General features: G+C 35.6%; 1 protein-coding gene across 1 annotated transcript in view; it reads left to right on the forward strand.

Moving 5' to 3' along the window:
- Positions 1 to 16,914, forward strand: part of rictora (RPTOR independent companion of MTOR, complex 2 a) — a 30,345-nt gene that overhangs the window by 5,498 nt on the left and 7,933 nt on the right. The window contains exons 4-29 of the mRNA XM_077241742.1: positions 37 to 101; positions 238 to 369; positions 1,321 to 1,384; positions 1,483 to 1,609; positions 2,808 to 2,977; positions 3,066 to 3,133; positions 3,652 to 3,719; positions 3,804 to 3,886; positions 4,701 to 4,788; positions 4,917 to 5,007; positions 5,095 to 5,161; positions 5,255 to 5,335; positions 6,356 to 6,456; positions 6,568 to 6,733; positions 7,255 to 7,356; positions 8,236 to 8,282; positions 8,395 to 8,530; positions 10,108 to 10,307; positions 10,648 to 10,774; positions 11,473 to 11,637; positions 12,216 to 12,292; positions 14,051 to 14,129; positions 14,234 to 14,343; positions 15,044 to 15,131; positions 15,215 to 15,307; positions 15,425 to 15,531. Coding sequence (XP_077097857.1) covers positions 37 to 101; positions 238 to 369; positions 1,321 to 1,384; positions 1,483 to 1,609; positions 2,808 to 2,977; positions 3,066 to 3,133; positions 3,652 to 3,719; positions 3,804 to 3,886; positions 4,701 to 4,788; positions 4,917 to 5,007; positions 5,095 to 5,161; positions 5,255 to 5,335; positions 6,356 to 6,456; positions 6,568 to 6,733; positions 7,255 to 7,356; positions 8,236 to 8,282; positions 8,395 to 8,530; positions 10,108 to 10,307; positions 10,648 to 10,774; positions 11,473 to 11,637; positions 12,216 to 12,292; positions 14,051 to 14,129; positions 14,234 to 14,343; positions 15,044 to 15,131; positions 15,215 to 15,307; positions 15,425 to 15,531 — 2,702 coding nt within the window. The remainder of the gene's footprint in view (positions 1 to 36; positions 102 to 237; positions 370 to 1,320; positions 1,385 to 1,482; positions 1,610 to 2,807; positions 2,978 to 3,065; positions 3,134 to 3,651; positions 3,720 to 3,803; positions 3,887 to 4,700; positions 4,789 to 4,916; positions 5,008 to 5,094; positions 5,162 to 5,254; positions 5,336 to 6,355; positions 6,457 to 6,567; positions 6,734 to 7,254; positions 7,357 to 8,235; positions 8,283 to 8,394; positions 8,531 to 10,107; positions 10,308 to 10,647; positions 10,775 to 11,472; positions 11,638 to 12,215; positions 12,293 to 14,050; positions 14,130 to 14,233; positions 14,344 to 15,043; positions 15,132 to 15,214; positions 15,308 to 15,424; positions 15,532 to 16,914) is intronic.

Below are 16,914 nucleotides of genomic sequence, written 5' to 3' on the forward strand. Positions count from 1 at the left end.
TTTTGTCTCTAATCTATCTCTCTCGTTCTCTCTCAGCTCCTGAACAGTGTAAGTCACTGTGAAGAGAAATTAGGATTTACACATGAGGAAATCATCATTTGGTAAGTTCAACAGTAGAACTTTCTCTTATTCTGTTCCAATAGCTGGTCTACATAGACCGCATTCATCATGGAATCTCACAGATGAATGATTTGGTGCGCTCTTCTTGTGTTTCTCATTCTGTCTTTATCGTTTTAGTCTGCGTGTGGCATTGCTGAATGAGGTGAAGGAGGTTCGGGCTGCAGGTTTGAGAGCGCTGAGGTATCTGATCTGTGACAGCAGCATCCTCCAGAAAGTTCTTCAGCTCCAGGTGGATTACCTGATCTCCAGGTGAGCTCGCACACCTGCTTAACTGCCTCAGTGCCTTAACGAAAAACAGAGATGATGTAGATAACCTACTGTCTTATGTCTGAGAATTGTGAAATTATTTAATGTAAAACTAAATTGTGAAAATATTACCACTGGTAAGCTTTAAAGGTCCAGTGTGTGATTTTGAGCGGCATCTAGTGGCGAGGTTACGAATTGCAACCAACAAAAGTTACGTTGGTCGACAGGAAAATATGTCATCGTCTGAGACAGCAGAGAGTAGCCAGTTCAGCAGTGAGGTTTCTTTACAAGGATAAATTAATAAATTATGTTTACTTAATTATTCAGTAAAACTATATGTTATTGCGAATATTATTGTTACTTGTTCATCATTGTGTCAGTTTTTAATTCGCTGAACTTAGCTTGCTTCCTTGGACGAAGAGCAACATAGTAACGAAACGCGTTTGTCCGTTTAGGGCCACTGTAGAAACATGCCGGCGCATTTTTTTAAAGGAACCCGCGGTGTATGTAGATAGAAACTGCTCATTCTAAGGTAATACATATATAACGGTTCATTAAGTTAGGTCTTTATACGCCACTGAAAACTTATTTTTCAAGGTAGTGAGGAAACGCGCTCTGTAGCGCTGTTTATTCGCTGTCGGCTACGGCAGAAACATGACGACACAATATGTCGACGTCCATAGAAGGGGGCGCCCGTGGTTATGGAGATATAAATGTATCATTCTAAGGTAATAAAAACATAACGGTTCATTATGCAAGGTCTTTATACACCACTGAAAACATAGTTATGGATCTTATATTGCATTTCTGTATATAGATCCTCTGAAATATTACACAATGCACCTTTAAAGTGCTCGGGTGGGTGAACTTGACTCTCAGCTTCCGTGTCCTGTTCAGTAAGCCTCAGATGAGAGGTTTGAATGTTTATCTTTAAACTTGTTGATTTGTGTTCAGGTGTATTGACATTCAGCAGAGTAATGAGGTGGAGAGAACGCAAGCCCTCAGACTGGTCAGAAAGGTACCACCTCTAAACTCTTAACTGTTGAACTCAGTATAACCTGTTTATGGTTTTGTGCTGGGTGAACTTGATCTCAATCTGTTGTTTTTCCCTTTCAGATGATAACAGTGAACGCACAGCTGTTTCCCAGCTCTGTGACGAACTCTCTGATCGCTGTGGGCAACGACGGGCTGCAGGAGAGAGATCGCATGGTTCGAGCCTGCATCGCCATCATTTGTGAACTTGGTGAGTTATTAGTGGTGTATGTTAATTCAGTGATCACTAATATTAGTATTCTGTTGCACATACAACACTGTCAAATCTTACTGGACGTTGAGGGAGGTGCACTAATACTTATTTTAGTGAATGAATAGGTGAAAAACATTGTATAAGGACCTTTGTGTGCACAGCATTGCTGTGCACTGCTTTGGGTTCTTAGGCCTGTGTGTCCACCAAAACGCTTGGCTTGCTAGCGCTTTGACGCAGTTTTTTTTTTATAAACGCTGATATGGAATATCCACGGAGCTGTTACTAGTGTCTGATTTCGCAAGTAGTTTATTTCTATATAAAAATGTCGACACAATGTAACACACTTGCTCTTACACTAGTTGTGGATGAAGAGAGATGCTTGTTGTTGTCGTTTGTTATCGTTGAACAAGCAGGATGTGGCTGTTGGTCGGTGTGGTATTTGTCCCGCTGAGATTCAACGGCTGGATAAAAAGTGACGATGATGACCGTCATGGTAAACAATTTGGAAAAATACGCTAGCCTCGGGAAAAAACGCTTTGCTGGACACACAGCCTTAATTCCAATTCTATTATTGGCTGATATAAAGGTGGAGCCCTATGAAATCAGTTTATTTTTTCCCAAATTCCATTTTTTCTGTTTGACTTTTTCTGAATTCTAGTTTTTGTTTTTTTGTACTCCATTGTAATGGTTAAATTACATGTTAGTAATCAAAGTTAACATGGACATAAAAAAAACAAATAACATCATAACATTTATTTCCATCAAGAGGTGCATAATTTTTTGGTCAAGATCTTGTACGAGTCGAGCACTGTGTAAAGTCTCCTCCAGCACATCCCAAAGACTTTCAGTGAATTTAAACTCTGGACTCAGAGGAGCCGATTCATGTGTGAAAATGATTCTTCATGCTCCTCACAATCATTCTTTCACAATTTGAGCCCGGTGAATCTAGACATTGTCTTCCTGGAATATTGCCATGATGTGTCTTCCTACATGGTTGTTGAAAAGCTACACGCTCCATCAATTATGGTTAGAAGAACTGTTGCCAAACTTATAATATGCTAGAAACATAATAATCACTGCAATAATGATCCAATCATAGACTCTTAAGAATTTGCCTATTTAAATCCAAAGAGAGTGACTTTTTCTTTTGGTCAGGCAGTGTATATCAACAATATACATCTCTGTTGTCATCCAGCACTGAGGAACCCAGAGGTGGTGGCCCAGCGGGGGGGTCTGAGCACCATCCTGAAGAACGTCATCGACTGTCAGCTGAGCCGCATCAACGAGGCCCTGATCACCACCATACTGCACCTGCTCAATCACCCGCACACGCGCCAGTTCATACGCCCTGATGTTGAACTGGAGGTATGCATACATGCTCATGCTCATGCTCAAATTAAATTAAATCAAGTAAAAATGTCTGACAGCAGTATTTTTTTTTTTTTTTTTTCAGCAAATCCTCGCACCTTACACAGACTTTCACTACAGACACAACCCTGACACAGCGGAGGCACAAATCAAGTGAGCCCTGTTTTTTTATTCATTTGATTAGATTTTAAATGATTGATTATATTGTTAAAGTTTCTTGAATTAATTTCATTAGACACCATCAATATCAAAACAATATTTAAAGATAATCCATATCTATATTTGTCTAAAATATATACATAAAAATAATAATTGTTCCATAGTATAATTTTTAGTTAGTTTCGGCTCTAATACTTGTTATTAACTAGTTGTTTATTAGTACTTATAATGCACATATTAATGCCTTATTCTGCATGAAGATATCCTACATCCTTTAATCCTACCTAATACCTAAACTCAACATCTACCTTACTAACTATTAATAATCAGTAGGAGTTTGAGGCAAAAGTCATAGTTAATAGTTAGTTATTTGTGAGAATTAGACCCTAAACTACAGTATGACCTAATTTTTATGTTTTTGTGTGTGTTTAGCAATACCTTATTTACCTGCAATGCACTATGATCATGTGCATTTCTAAAATAATAGTTTATTGAATCATTGTGCTCCACAGGGAGGACAGAGAAGCACGTTTTTTAGCCAGTAAAATGGCCATCGTGGCAGCGTTTCGTTCTTGGTCAGGTATGAAATCTACTTCACCATGAGTAAAAAAGACAAACGCCCAGATTCTGCTCTTCATCTTTCTCTTCTGCTGTTCTCCCGAAGGTATTATAAACCTGTGTAAAGTAGGGAACTCAGGGGTCCAGTCTTTGATAGGCCTGCTCTGTATACCAAACATGGATGTCAGGGTGAGCATTTTTTTTCTTTTCTTCACTTGTTTAGGCTAACATGTGTAAGCTCTATCAACATCTTACCAGAAATGCTGGATGAAATAACTAATACTTTTCCCCCAATATTTTTATTCAATATATATTCTACCATTCAAAAGTTTGGGATCAGTAAGATTTTTTTTAAAGAAATAAATACTTTTATTGAGCAAAGATGCATTAAATTGATCAAAAGTGACGGTAAATACATTTATAGTATTATATAAAATATTTTTATTTCATATAAATGCTTTGCTTTCGATCTTGCTATTCTTCAAAGAATCCTGACAAAGTGTATCACAGTTTCCACAAAAATATTAAGCAGCACAACTGTTTTCGACATTGACTATAAGAAATGTTTTTTCAGTTGCAAATTATCATATTAGAATGATTTCTGAAGGATCAACGAGGAGAAATGATGCTAAAATTTCAGCTTTGCATCACAGGAATAAATTACATTTTAAGACTTAGTTTAAATTGTAATAATTTTTCCCAATATTACTATTTTTATTATTTACTGTATTTTTGATTAAATAAATGCATACTTTGAAAGACCTTCAAAAACAAATATGAACGTTTGGGAGTACATGGGCATAAACCGAAAAATTTATTACATATATTTTAACTGAAACATTATAAAGTGCATTAAATTCCATTTTGAGTGATGAATTGAAACCTACAGTAAGTGTTGAAGCATTTGCAACTTATTCACTGAAAAGGTCAGTTCGAAAGAACTGATTCACAGCAATGAATCCATTTTAAAGCCAGATCTGTCCATTTATGTTTTTGTCTACAGAAAGCCTTATTAGAAGTCATGTACGAGATCTTCAGATTGCCTGTTCCTATGGTGACAGGAGATTTTGAGGAAGCCTTGCACAGTGTGGGTAAGAAACACCCTCATAAACACAAAAATGCCTAACGGACTGCTGTAAACTCAGTGAAGGTTTTTATGTTTGCTAGTTGCTCTTTCTGTTTGGGATGTGCGTTTCATCCTGATGTTTGTACCATTCAGACCCCAGCAGGTTTCAGGACAGCTGGAGACTATCTGATGGGTTTGTAGCTGCAGAAGCCAAAGTCATATTGCCTCACAGAGCACGATCCAGGTGAGACACGTCCAACTGACATAACGCATCAGATATTCTGGGAATATTCTGGGTTAAATGTCATGCTCTTCTGGTTTCCATCACCAGACCAGACCTCATGGACAACTACCTGGCCCTTCTGCTGTCTGCCTTTATCAACAGTGGACTACTGGAGGTATATAATCACAAGATCACTTGATGGATCCTTGGTTTTCTTAAACTTTAATGTAAGAGATCTGTGATGTTTTTATTGACAATGTTTACTCAGGGTCTGGTGGAGGTCGTGACCAGCAGTGATGATCAGATATCAGTGAGAGCCACTATACTGCTCGGAGAACTTCTGCACATGGTACTACACTACAACAGGGCCCAACATTAACTTTTTACAGTCTATAATTATTTATTACTGGGCTGTGAACTTGTATTATTTCATATTTCATATTAGACAACTTACTATGTTTTTATAAACTGTACAAAAATGTAGCTTTACTTAAAATGTATGTAATATTGTAAATCTTTTTAATTTTAATTTAAGTTTCTTTTTATTCACATTTTGGTGGCGCTATTGAACTAAATGTATTAATTTCCCCTATGGCAGCAGTGTTGTTATTGTTACCTAAAACAAAGAAAATAAAACATTTGTTTTTTGTAATGGAAATAAAGCTGAAATACAAATATAAATTGAATTTTTTTTTATTACTAAAACTGAACTAAAGAATAAATTAAAGCAAAATAGATTTTTTTTTAATGAATACAAATGACAACAGCACATAACAAAATTTCTGAACGTATTCCAAAATTAAAATTAAAATGAAAAATTGAAAAGCTTATTCAAAATAGGTAAAATAATACTATACAAGTATATAATACTAAAATAACATTGTATGGCAGTGAAAGGGAAAAAAATAAAACTTAGATAAAACGCTATATATAAAAAATATATATATATATATATATATAAAGAAATATATATAAAAAGGAAATAAAGTTAGACTCATTGTGAAAATTAGATTTTGGGTGTCAAAATGTCATGATAATAACAATGCAAATATTATTTTAATGATCCTAAAGCTTCTTTTCTAGATCAATTTTTGATCATAAATTAAAATGTATTATGTAAAAACAAAAGGGAAGGTTGTCGGACGATGCAACATAGTCACTGAACTGTTATTTAGTGATCAATTTGTTTTACATTGTGATTTGAAATGTATATAATGTTACAGTTTGTAAAAATGTAAGATATTTTCTTGCATTTTTTCCACTTAACGAGTGTAAATATTGCACTCTGTCTGCACACACAATTGGGCTGCTGTTTAATTTTCCTTTTAAGCTTTATTTTCATCTTCATCTTGACTCTTCTCTCGTCCAGGCCAATACGATTCTTCCTCACTCTCATAGTCATCATCTGCACTGTCTGCCCACGCTAATCAACATGGCTGCTTCTTTTGACATCACTCAGGAGAAACGGCTGTGAGTGCAACCATGCAAACACACACTCAAACAATAATCCACAAGCATGTGTCCAACAGCATTCTCCGCTAAAGAGTAGTAAGTTTTTCCTTCTAAATCCTGTTTCTTCAGGCGTGCCAGTGCAGCCGTGAACCACCTGAAGCGATTCCACGAAAAGAAACGACGTGGCCCCAAACCTTACAGTCTTTACCTGGATCACATCATGCACAGGACGTCCCCCTCCAGTCACAAGAGAGATCAGCACCAGCGTCCGCACAAGGACATCTATATTATAAAGGTACACACACTATATCATTGCTGTGCCTGCTGAACCTGTCAAGTACATGTCTGGATTATTTCATCCTAAAATCAAAAGTAAGTAATAAAAAATTAGATTTTGCTTAAAGAAAATGGTGCCTACGTTTAAAACCATCAAAGTCCCCCTATTATGTTATTTCAGATATTACCTTTCATGTAGTGTGTGTGATATAGCTGTTTGTGAATGAACATGGTCTATAAAGTTTCAAAGATCAAAGTGCATAATAAATGGAGTTATTGTTTTCCAAAAGAAAGAACAGATTTTGAACTGCCTATATATATAAATAATTAAATATATATAGATGTATCCTTATGATAGGCTTAATTTCTTTATGCAAAATTTATTTATTTATATTTATTTTTTTGATGTTGGAGTGACATTGACATGGTTTTATGAAATTCACACAATGTGTGTATATATATATATATATATATATATATATATATATATATATATACAGATTAATATAATAAGATACTTTTGTTGTTTGTGTGGTGTAGGACACTGAAGAGGCGCTGATGATGAACTTGAGGGACAGTCAGATCCTCAATCACAAACAGAACCTGGACTGGAACTGGGTTCTGATCATCACTATACTGAAGGTAAAATCTAAGGCCATACTGTACAGTATATGTACAGTACTATGCCTTCTAATTTTGAAAGATGTATGTGAAACCATTATGATAAACAAGTGATTTTTTTCACAGTGTAAAATGCTAAGTTGTTACTATATGTTTAATGTCTCAGCTTTTTAGCAGTTCAATCAAAGAGTCACATGCTGTGTACATTTTCATAAATTGCATCAAATATGATTGTGTGCTGTACATTGTGCTATATATGAGAATGATTGTGTGCTATACAGTGACCCTTAAAGGCACACTATGCAAGAATTGTACCTTTAGTATAACAGCTTCAGAGTCATTTCGGTGGTAAACAAACTCATAGTAGGGCGAATCATCCTGGTAGTAAAGCTTGGGGGGACGCCGCTGGAAAAACCAGTAATGCAAGTTTGAGAGGAGCACCCCCGACAAATCTCGCGAGAATCACGACATGCTTTACGGCAACGACGTCACACACGTTAACAACAACATATGATGCACAAAGACACTTGCGACACATTTCAGACGTGATACTCGACGATGGAAAAAGCAAAGAAAACGTGGTCGGACGAGACTAGGAAAAGGAAAAGAGAATCTGACCGCGTGAGGAGCTGATAACAATGATAATATTTTAAGAAATCAGCATATTCGAGTGATTTCTGACTGGAGTAATGATGCTGAAAATTCAGTTTTGCATCACAGTAATAAATTACATAATAAAATATATATACAAACAGAAAACAGTTATTTTAAATTGTAATAATATTTCACAATATTGCTGTTCTTACTGTATTTTTGATTAAATCAATGCAGCCTTGGTGAGAATGAACATGACAAAATCTTACAGACCATACTTTGTGTGTTGTTTTTTTTCTTTTCTAGTGGCCAAACGTGAATCTCAGAAACAACAAGGACGAGCAGATGCACAGGTAAGACCAGTGTGTGTTGTGACCTGTCAGTTACACATCATGACATCAGACATGTGCTCCACTGTCTTGCTCAGAAACTAAATCCCTAACGTATGTGTGTGTTTGTGTAAAGGTTTGTAAGGCGTTTGCTGTATTTCTATAAGCCCAGCAGTAAGCTGTACTCCGCTCTGGAGCTGGATCACGCCAAAGCCAGACAGCTGACGGTAGCAGGATGCCAGTTCAACCAGTTCCTCTTGGATTCGGATGAGGTGAGAAGGCAAACAATGAAGACCCCTGAACCTTTGTTAAATGACTCTATCCACCTTATTCCTGACGAGCTTACTGCTCTTTGAATTATGGGTGGCACTTCCAGTTTGGGGAACTTCCATTCAAAAAGGCTGAAATGAATAATTTCAAATCATAAGTTTGTCCTACAAATAAAGCTGATCCGTCAGTTTTGACTGGATGAGCTGTCAATTTTCTTTCATGATTTATTTTCAGACATCATGAGAATACTGTTATACTTGGTATTTTAACGTAACATGAACATCAAAGTCGCTGCTTTCTTTTCCTCATGATTATTTTCCAGTTTCCCTTTGCAATCCGCTGTAAAAGTATGAAAAAGGGCAACATATACTGCACATTTGTGGTCCTTTCTCCCGAATTTAATTTAGGATATATTCCATTAATAATTCACTGGAATGCATTAAGAATCTCTCGTTATTCTCCTCAAAATCCTCACGTCTCTTTCCAGGTTTGTTTTCACATGTAAATGCAATTACTTTGAATGGAAATTACTTTGAAATTGTATCACGTTATGCTGAAGTTAATGAACATTTTTTATTAAGGTAACATAATTTGTTTTATTTAACCAAAGACTTGCGCTTTTAGGGTTATTTGGTCTGTTGAAAGTACCTTGTTGATGCTTTTACACTTTAAAATTTCCTTTTAATATTCGATGGTTGAAATGTGAGTAGATTAATGTCATCTCATTGTGACACTTTTTTAACCTATTGCGTTCATAGAGCGAGCCTTTCGCTGATCGTTTACAGCTTAACGGAAGTTACACCCATAATTCGCGCAAAGCTTCATGGTGCGCAGGAATACTGTGGATAAGAAGCACAGTAGCAGTTAGGGCTGCACCATTAATAGAAATAAAACCAAAATATTAATATGGCTTAGTGCAAAGATCAAATCAGAAAGCTTGTTTCAGAATGAACACAAACTCACTGTGTTCATCACACAAGCAGCTCATGATCTGGTGTTTTCAGTGTCTCAGAGCATCTCGGTTCACAGTAAATGCTGCTCAACACAAACTCAACTCTACTTCTGCTCTTATTTATTTGGGAATGTGCATTTGGGAACGCAACATTCGCTAACCATTTTGCCAAACTTAATGTAAAGTGCTCAACAACAAAAGAGAAGCTCCCTGCGGTGTGCTGTCGAAATAAAGTAAGAAAAAAGTTTTGTGATTTTTACAGTTGTAATGATAAAATAAATTATTATTTTATTATTTGCTTAAATACTCAGTTTGGTTATTTTACAGTGAAGTAATACAATACTTTTTCTTATTGTTTTTTTTTTTAAGTAGTTTGTACATTTCCTATTTAGTAACAATAGTAATTATGTGAATTATTATTATTATTATATAGCCGTATTGATATATAATCACAACATTTTGACCAGATTGTTTAGCCCTACAATCAAGCCCAGCAAACCAGTTCACATTTTCAATCGCAATTGCAATTTTTTATAAAGAAATGAAATCACAGTTTGTTCCCACCCCCCAAAATCATGCAGACCTAGTAGCAGTTAACTTGGTTTATTGTCTTCTGTTTTTTTGTAGGATGGTCAGATGTATTTAGAGGAGTTAGTGAAGGATATCGTCCAGTGGCTCACATCCTCTACTGGGCTTAAACCTGAACGCAGTCTTCATAGCAATGGTCTTCTTAGCACACTCAGTCAGCACTACTTCCTGTTTCTGGGTACTCTGTCTTCACAGCCAACCGGTGTCAAAATTCTGGAGAAATGTGGTGTATTTCAATGGTGAGAACACGCACAATTGAATATGTTAGTGTCCTAATAACCTTTATTATTCTTGCTATATGAGAAAGTGAAAGGACTGTGGCAATACCATATACAGTGATGTAACAAATGGAACATTAAAATATGTAAAAAAAAAAAAAAAATGCTATGGTGGTATAATGTCACTACATTTAAATGTGGTATGTATTACCATAGTACCATATTCAGGAAGAAAAAAAAAACATACCTTACAAAAATGTAGTGTTTCAACAAACCTCAAATTACTGAAAATTTGCCGCAAATATATGCAAAAAAACAAAAAAAAGATTGACTATGTTTGATTTTGATCTGTTTTGTACAGTCTGTTGAACTTGTGCTCGATGAAAAACCAGGATCACCTGCTGAAACTAACGGTCTCCACGCTGGACTACAGCAGAGACGGACTCGCTCGAGTCATTCTGTCCAAGATCCTCACGGCGGCCACTGACGTAAGATCACGCACATGGCATTTCTGCGTTCTGAGATGGGTTATTATACTTTTCTAAAACCATAAAAAACATTTTCGAATAAAGTAAACGTTAACTGGAAAAAAAAACATTACCATTACCTATTTCAGCTAATTTAAGTTTAATTTAACTTGAACTAAAATAACTAAATCTTAAACTTAAATAAAACTAAATCTATATAGACATTTAAAAAACAAAAAGGACAAAACACAAAAAAATTCCTGAAAGTCCGCTTGTGGCTTTAAAACCTTCTCTTGACCCCTGAGTGCCCTCTAGTTAACCTTTGTGTTTAGTTGCAAACATTAAGTTCATGAATTTACTTTTTCATGATTGCATCCTGTTCTACATTAATATCATTTTAAGTATTGCAGTTTCTTTCCCAGCACATGGGCATTCATAAATCTTTATATGGCATTACCTCAAATAACATTATATTTCAACAATAATATTTCTTTGAAACTGGTAAATAAATAGCAATCAAAACAACAATGTAAAGATGTTTTATTGATTCAAATCATATAATAGTAATGTTAAATAATGAAACAAACAAGATTTGTTTAAGATTTGATAAATGGCAGATAACTGTTATATCCATCCTATACGATTCTTGTAAAACCTGACTGTATATTTGAATTCAGATTGATCTGATTGAGTTATTCTCCCTGTATGTCCGGCTACAGAACTGCCGTCTGTACGCCACCAAACACCTGCGTGTGCTTCTGCGCGCTAATGTTGAGTTCTTCAGTAACTGGGGGATGGAGTTGCTAGTCACACAGCTGCATGACCACAACAAAACCGTCTCCATTGAGGCGCTGGACGTCCTAGACGAAGCTTGTGAAGACAAGGTAATCAGCATCACAGTTACAGGAAATTATTGCGATTCGGTAATGATCGGCCAAGCATTAAATAATGTAACACTGCATTTTGACATTATACAGTGTTACCCAGGACGCTGATTGGTTTGTATTAGTTAAAGGTCCCATATTGTCAAAACTGTAATTTCCTGGCTTTTTTCATGATAACAGAGGTCTAGGGGCTATGAAATTACCATATAAGTTTCAAAACAGTCGATCCACAGACAAATGCACACAGCCTGCATCAAGTAGCTGTGCATTTTCACGAGCTGATGTGACTTTCGTATAAATGTGATGTCAGAACTACTCAGTCACCGCCTTCAGTCACCACCAATGGTGGGTCACTCAGAAGAGAGGTTCAATGATATTAAGTAGACAGGCCTAAATCAACCTGTTCTTGGCAGAGTAAGGAGCTGTAAACATATATTGAGATGGTTTTTGGTACTTATACATCAAATATGTATTCTTAAGGACTTCAAAACCAAACATAAAACTTCAGAAAGTTGTACAAAATGTGTTTCTTACAGCAATTCTGATGCTCTTTATTTCTGATGTTGTGATCACTCCAGGCCAACCTGCACGCGCTGATCCACATGAAACCTGCTCTGTCTCACCTGGGAGAGAAAGGCCTTTTGCTGCTGTTGAGGTAAAACACTCTTGGTTTCTAGTAACTGTATGCTTACTACACAAATGTTTTGCTTAGAGGGATAGTTCACCCAAAAATGAAAATGTGTTGTTTATTTACTCACCTACTGTACATCTTGGATTGCCTGAGGGTGACTTGTTTTCTTGAGTAGAACAGTGAAGATTTTTAGCTGAAACCATGGTCATTGGTGATTCATATAATGCAAGTCAATGGCTACCATCATTTTGAGAGTCAAAAAATCACATAGAGGCAATACAAAATGAATATCCGTGGCTTCTGACGATGCATTGAGGTCTTATAAAGTGAAACGATCGGTCTGTGCAAGACACTGAACGCTGTTTACAACATTATTAACTGTAATCCACTGCCTCTACAAACGGTCCTGAGCACATTCACTGCAGTCTGAAGCAATTCCTGTAGCATATGACGCATCTGCAAGAGCTCAAATGTTGGTAATCTGTGAAAAGTCAATCTTCCAGATTGAGATCGTGCGAGCAAACATAATCTTAATTTTTTGTATAGGTTGCAACATCCTATAGTATAGGGGGTGGCAAGTCAGCACTATTTTGATGTAAGATAAAACACACGTGTCCTCCCTTTCTGTTGTCAACAAACACAACGTTAGCTCAGGTGTGAGTTGCGACAGGAAGATTGCACACCAGATTAACACACTCAGGACCGTTTGCCGAGGCTGTGGATTAAGTCAAGTCACCTTTATTTCTATAGTGCTTTTTACAATACAGATTGTTTCAAAGCAGCTTTACAATGATCAAAGGAAATAAATGCAACAAAGATAGTTTTGGCTGTACAGATAATAATGTTGTAAATAATGTTCAGTTTCTTGCACAGATCGTTTCGCTTCATAAGACCTCAATGTATCGTCAGGAGCCACGGTATTGCATTTGTTTTGCATGTGGTTTTTTTTGGCTCTCAAAGTGACGGAAGCGTTGACTTGCATGACTTGCTTGACTTGCATGACTTGCAAGGACCACAGCTTCGGCTAAATATTTTTTCACTGTTCTGCTTTTTGGGTGAACTATCCCTTTAAAAAGAAATCTTTTTTACGCACCCTATGCACCAACATCTTTTAGCTATCTTAAAGTCTCACGTATTTCGTTATAAAATTAGGGCCCAAAATAAGCAGTACTAAGTCTATGCAAATTATTATTTATTTTTTTCGGGTTGAATTTCCAGAATAAACTATACATATATGTATAGTATAATTAATTTTATATATATAAAATTATCATTTTAGTCATAACACATTTCAATAGATTATTGAAGTTAATCATAATTTAATTTAAAATTTCTCTTTTGCTTGGAGTTACTTAGATATTTGATAAAAAGATAAATTGCCTTATTTCCATATTCTTTCACATGTTAATGCAACTTACCTTTTAGATCAAAATTGGATGTAGTATGCAAAGAGGTTTTATTGGTGCTGCAATAATCTACATTTTATTAATGTTTTGATTGTTCATTATACAAAGAATGCAAATAGTTTTTAGTAAAAGTCTATGAGGTTTTTATTTAAAAACAAATTTACCATCAAGAGAGCTTTCTCCATCATTCACTAATAAACAAATATACAGTTATTCCATTTTTAATGTAATGATGTTTAGCCAAGTTATTTACAGTAACAGTCATGTATACAGACAATGTCTGAATCTTGTCATCTGTGTAAAATTAAATAAGGTCATAAGTTGTTGTACTCCTCATTTGTAAGTGGTTTGGTAAATGTGTTAAATGTCTCTGTAGGTTCCTGTCCATCCCAAAGGGCTTCTCTTACCTCAACGAAAGAGGCTACGTCAACAAACAGCTCGATAAATGGCAGAAGGTGAAAGCAGCAAACCAATAGCTTTCTCTCAGTCCTTTGTTTCGCACCTGTGTGTGTTTGTTCCCCTTGAATGCAGATGTGTTAAGCCGTGTGTGTTTTTGCAGGAGGATAATCTGAATTATGTAGACATGATTGAAGAGCAGTTGAATGAAGCTCTCACAACATATCGCAAACCTGTCGACGGAGACAACTACGTCCGGCGGAGCAACCAAAGGTCTTGGCACTGCTTATCTTTTAAAGATCTCAATCAAGAAATCGGTGCTTAATATACTAACAAATTACTATTACCATTGGACATACTTTTTGAGTTGAACAAGTTCCTGATGCTATGTATGAATTAGGGCTGTTATTGTTGTAATAAAGCTAGATAGATATAAACAAATTATAAAAATGACAACAGCACATAACAAAATTACTAAAACTAAAGTTAAATGAAAACTTAAAAAAAAAAAAAAAAATCAGGAAAACTTTACAATAAGGTCCCATTAGTTAACGTTAGTTAATGCATGAATTAATCAACAAATAAAGACCAATGCATTGTCACAGCATTTGTCTATGCTAACATTAATAATCCTTTTAAAAAACTGTTCATTGTTAGTTCATATTAGGTCAGGACAGGTTCATTAAATAATATTAACAGATACATCTTTTGATTTTAATAATGTAGTAAATGTTGAAATTAATATTAACTATGATTAATAAATGCTTTAGAAGTATCTTTCATTATTAGTTCATATCAACTAATATTAACAGAGGGAACCTTATTGTGAAGTGTTACCATTAAAGCTCATTCAAGATAGTAACAAATACTATAATAGGAAATAAATAATGCTGAAATAATACTGTTATGAATATGAAGCATACTCTTTCCTTTTACATGCAGACAATATATATCTCTCGCTCTTATGTTGTAGGTTACAGAGGCCAAATGTCTTTCTCCCTGTGCATTTGTATGGGCAATTGGTCCATGATAAAACCGGCTGCTTGCTGCTGGAATCTCAGGTACCTGAATATATGCAGACGCTATTTGCTGTCACTGTTTAGCTTTGTATGTACTTGTTAATTTATTTGTGTGTATTGGTTAGGGTGTTATCCCGGATCTTAGTTACACAGTCCGATCTCCAGTGTTGGATAAGTGGGAAGGTGTTAAACTGCTGAAGGCGGCGCTATGGGCTCTGGTCAGTGATGGTTTTGACTTACTGTATGTATTGAGTAGCTAATGATGTCCTTAAATGTCTCTAGTTTCATTGTATGTGGTGTTTATGGTTTTAATGTTTAACATTTGAATGTTCCAGGGCAACATTGGCAGCTCAAACTGGGGTCTGAACCTCCTACTGGAGGAGAATGTGATTCCAGATATTATTGCTCTGGCTCAGCACTGTGAGGTTCTGTCCATACGTGGGTAAGACTGCCTAATATAGGAATATACCCGGTTATTCAAGAGGTCGATGTGTAACATAGTCATATCCAATATATATTAATTCTGTGCAAGTTAAGCCCCATTCACACCAAGGACAAAAACTATAACATAACATAAGCGATAAAGATATAGTTATTATAATTGTTCTAATTCTATGAGAATAGGGAAGTCCACACAGCAACTATAACAGCAAAGAGAAACAATATTGTTGATCACTTACACAACGATTTTTTTCTAGCTGCTGAACTATTAATAGATTGACAGCCAATCAGAGTCCATCTGACTTTAAAGAGCTTAAGCACTTAAAGAGGCAGACAACAACTGCAGCATACACTTAAAATAAACATATTGTGCAATGGTGTGGACCTTTTTTTTTTTACAGTCTATTGTGTGAACGCTAATCTAGTTATAGTTATCGTCCTTGGTTTAAACAGGCCTGTAGACCCAATTCTTTAATATCATGACAGGCGAATAAGTAGGCCTGTAAGTTTGATGTAACTACTGTAAACAAATGCAGTTTGGGGTCAGTAAGGTTTATTTGAAAGAAATTGCTTCTTTTATCTGTCATAGATGCATTACATTGAGCAAAAGGGACATTAGTGTAACTATGCTGAAAACTCGACTTACATCTGGAATAAATAGCATCTAAAATATAGTAAAATAGAAAACGGTTAGTTTAAATTGTAATAATATTTCACAATATGTTTTTGATCAAATAAATGCAGTCTTGGTGAGCAGAAGAGAATTCTTTCAAAAACATTTTAAAACTTGCTGACCCCAAACTTGTGAATGGTAGTGCAGAACATATTTTCATATTTTACTAATGTGAACATTCCTGAACCATTCTCTTCTTTTCTTGACACTCTCACTGGCTTTTTGTTTTTCCAAAGTGTTTCCAGTTTGGCTCTGGACAATAAAATATTAAATGAAATAATAATAGTGTAAAATACTTTAGTGCAAAAACTTTTTCCCCTCCATTGATGAAAATTTCTGTAATTTATGAGACAACGTTTCCCAGCCATCGACAGAATTTTCCATCTTTCCGTGTTTTCACTGTTACACGGTAGGGGGGGACGCTATGAAACTTCTTCTGAAAGACTAGAGCATCTCCAGAGCAGAAACAAGCGATAAAAGCATTGCTTATGCACGTTTTACTATTTGAAAGAAAGAAAAAAACTAGAATTTCTCAGCCTTTTGTTCAAAATGTTGCTTTTTTTTATTTATTTACCCACATTCAAGTGTTCTTTAAAAAACGGTTCTAGGTTTTGTTTTCTTTTGATACATTGCATGTTCAGATATTCATACAAAAAACATACTTGGGGCCATGAAATATTTGTGAAAATGATTAAAAATGCTGGTGCTGGC

Source organism: Siphateles boraxobius, unplaced genomic scaffold (assembly GCF_051911475.1).
Source record: "Siphateles boraxobius isolate OS27281-9 unplaced genomic scaffold, OSU_SipBor_1 24, whole genome shotgun sequence".
NCBI lineage: Eukaryota > Metazoa > Chordata > Actinopteri > Cypriniformes > Leuciscidae > Siphateles > Siphateles boraxobius.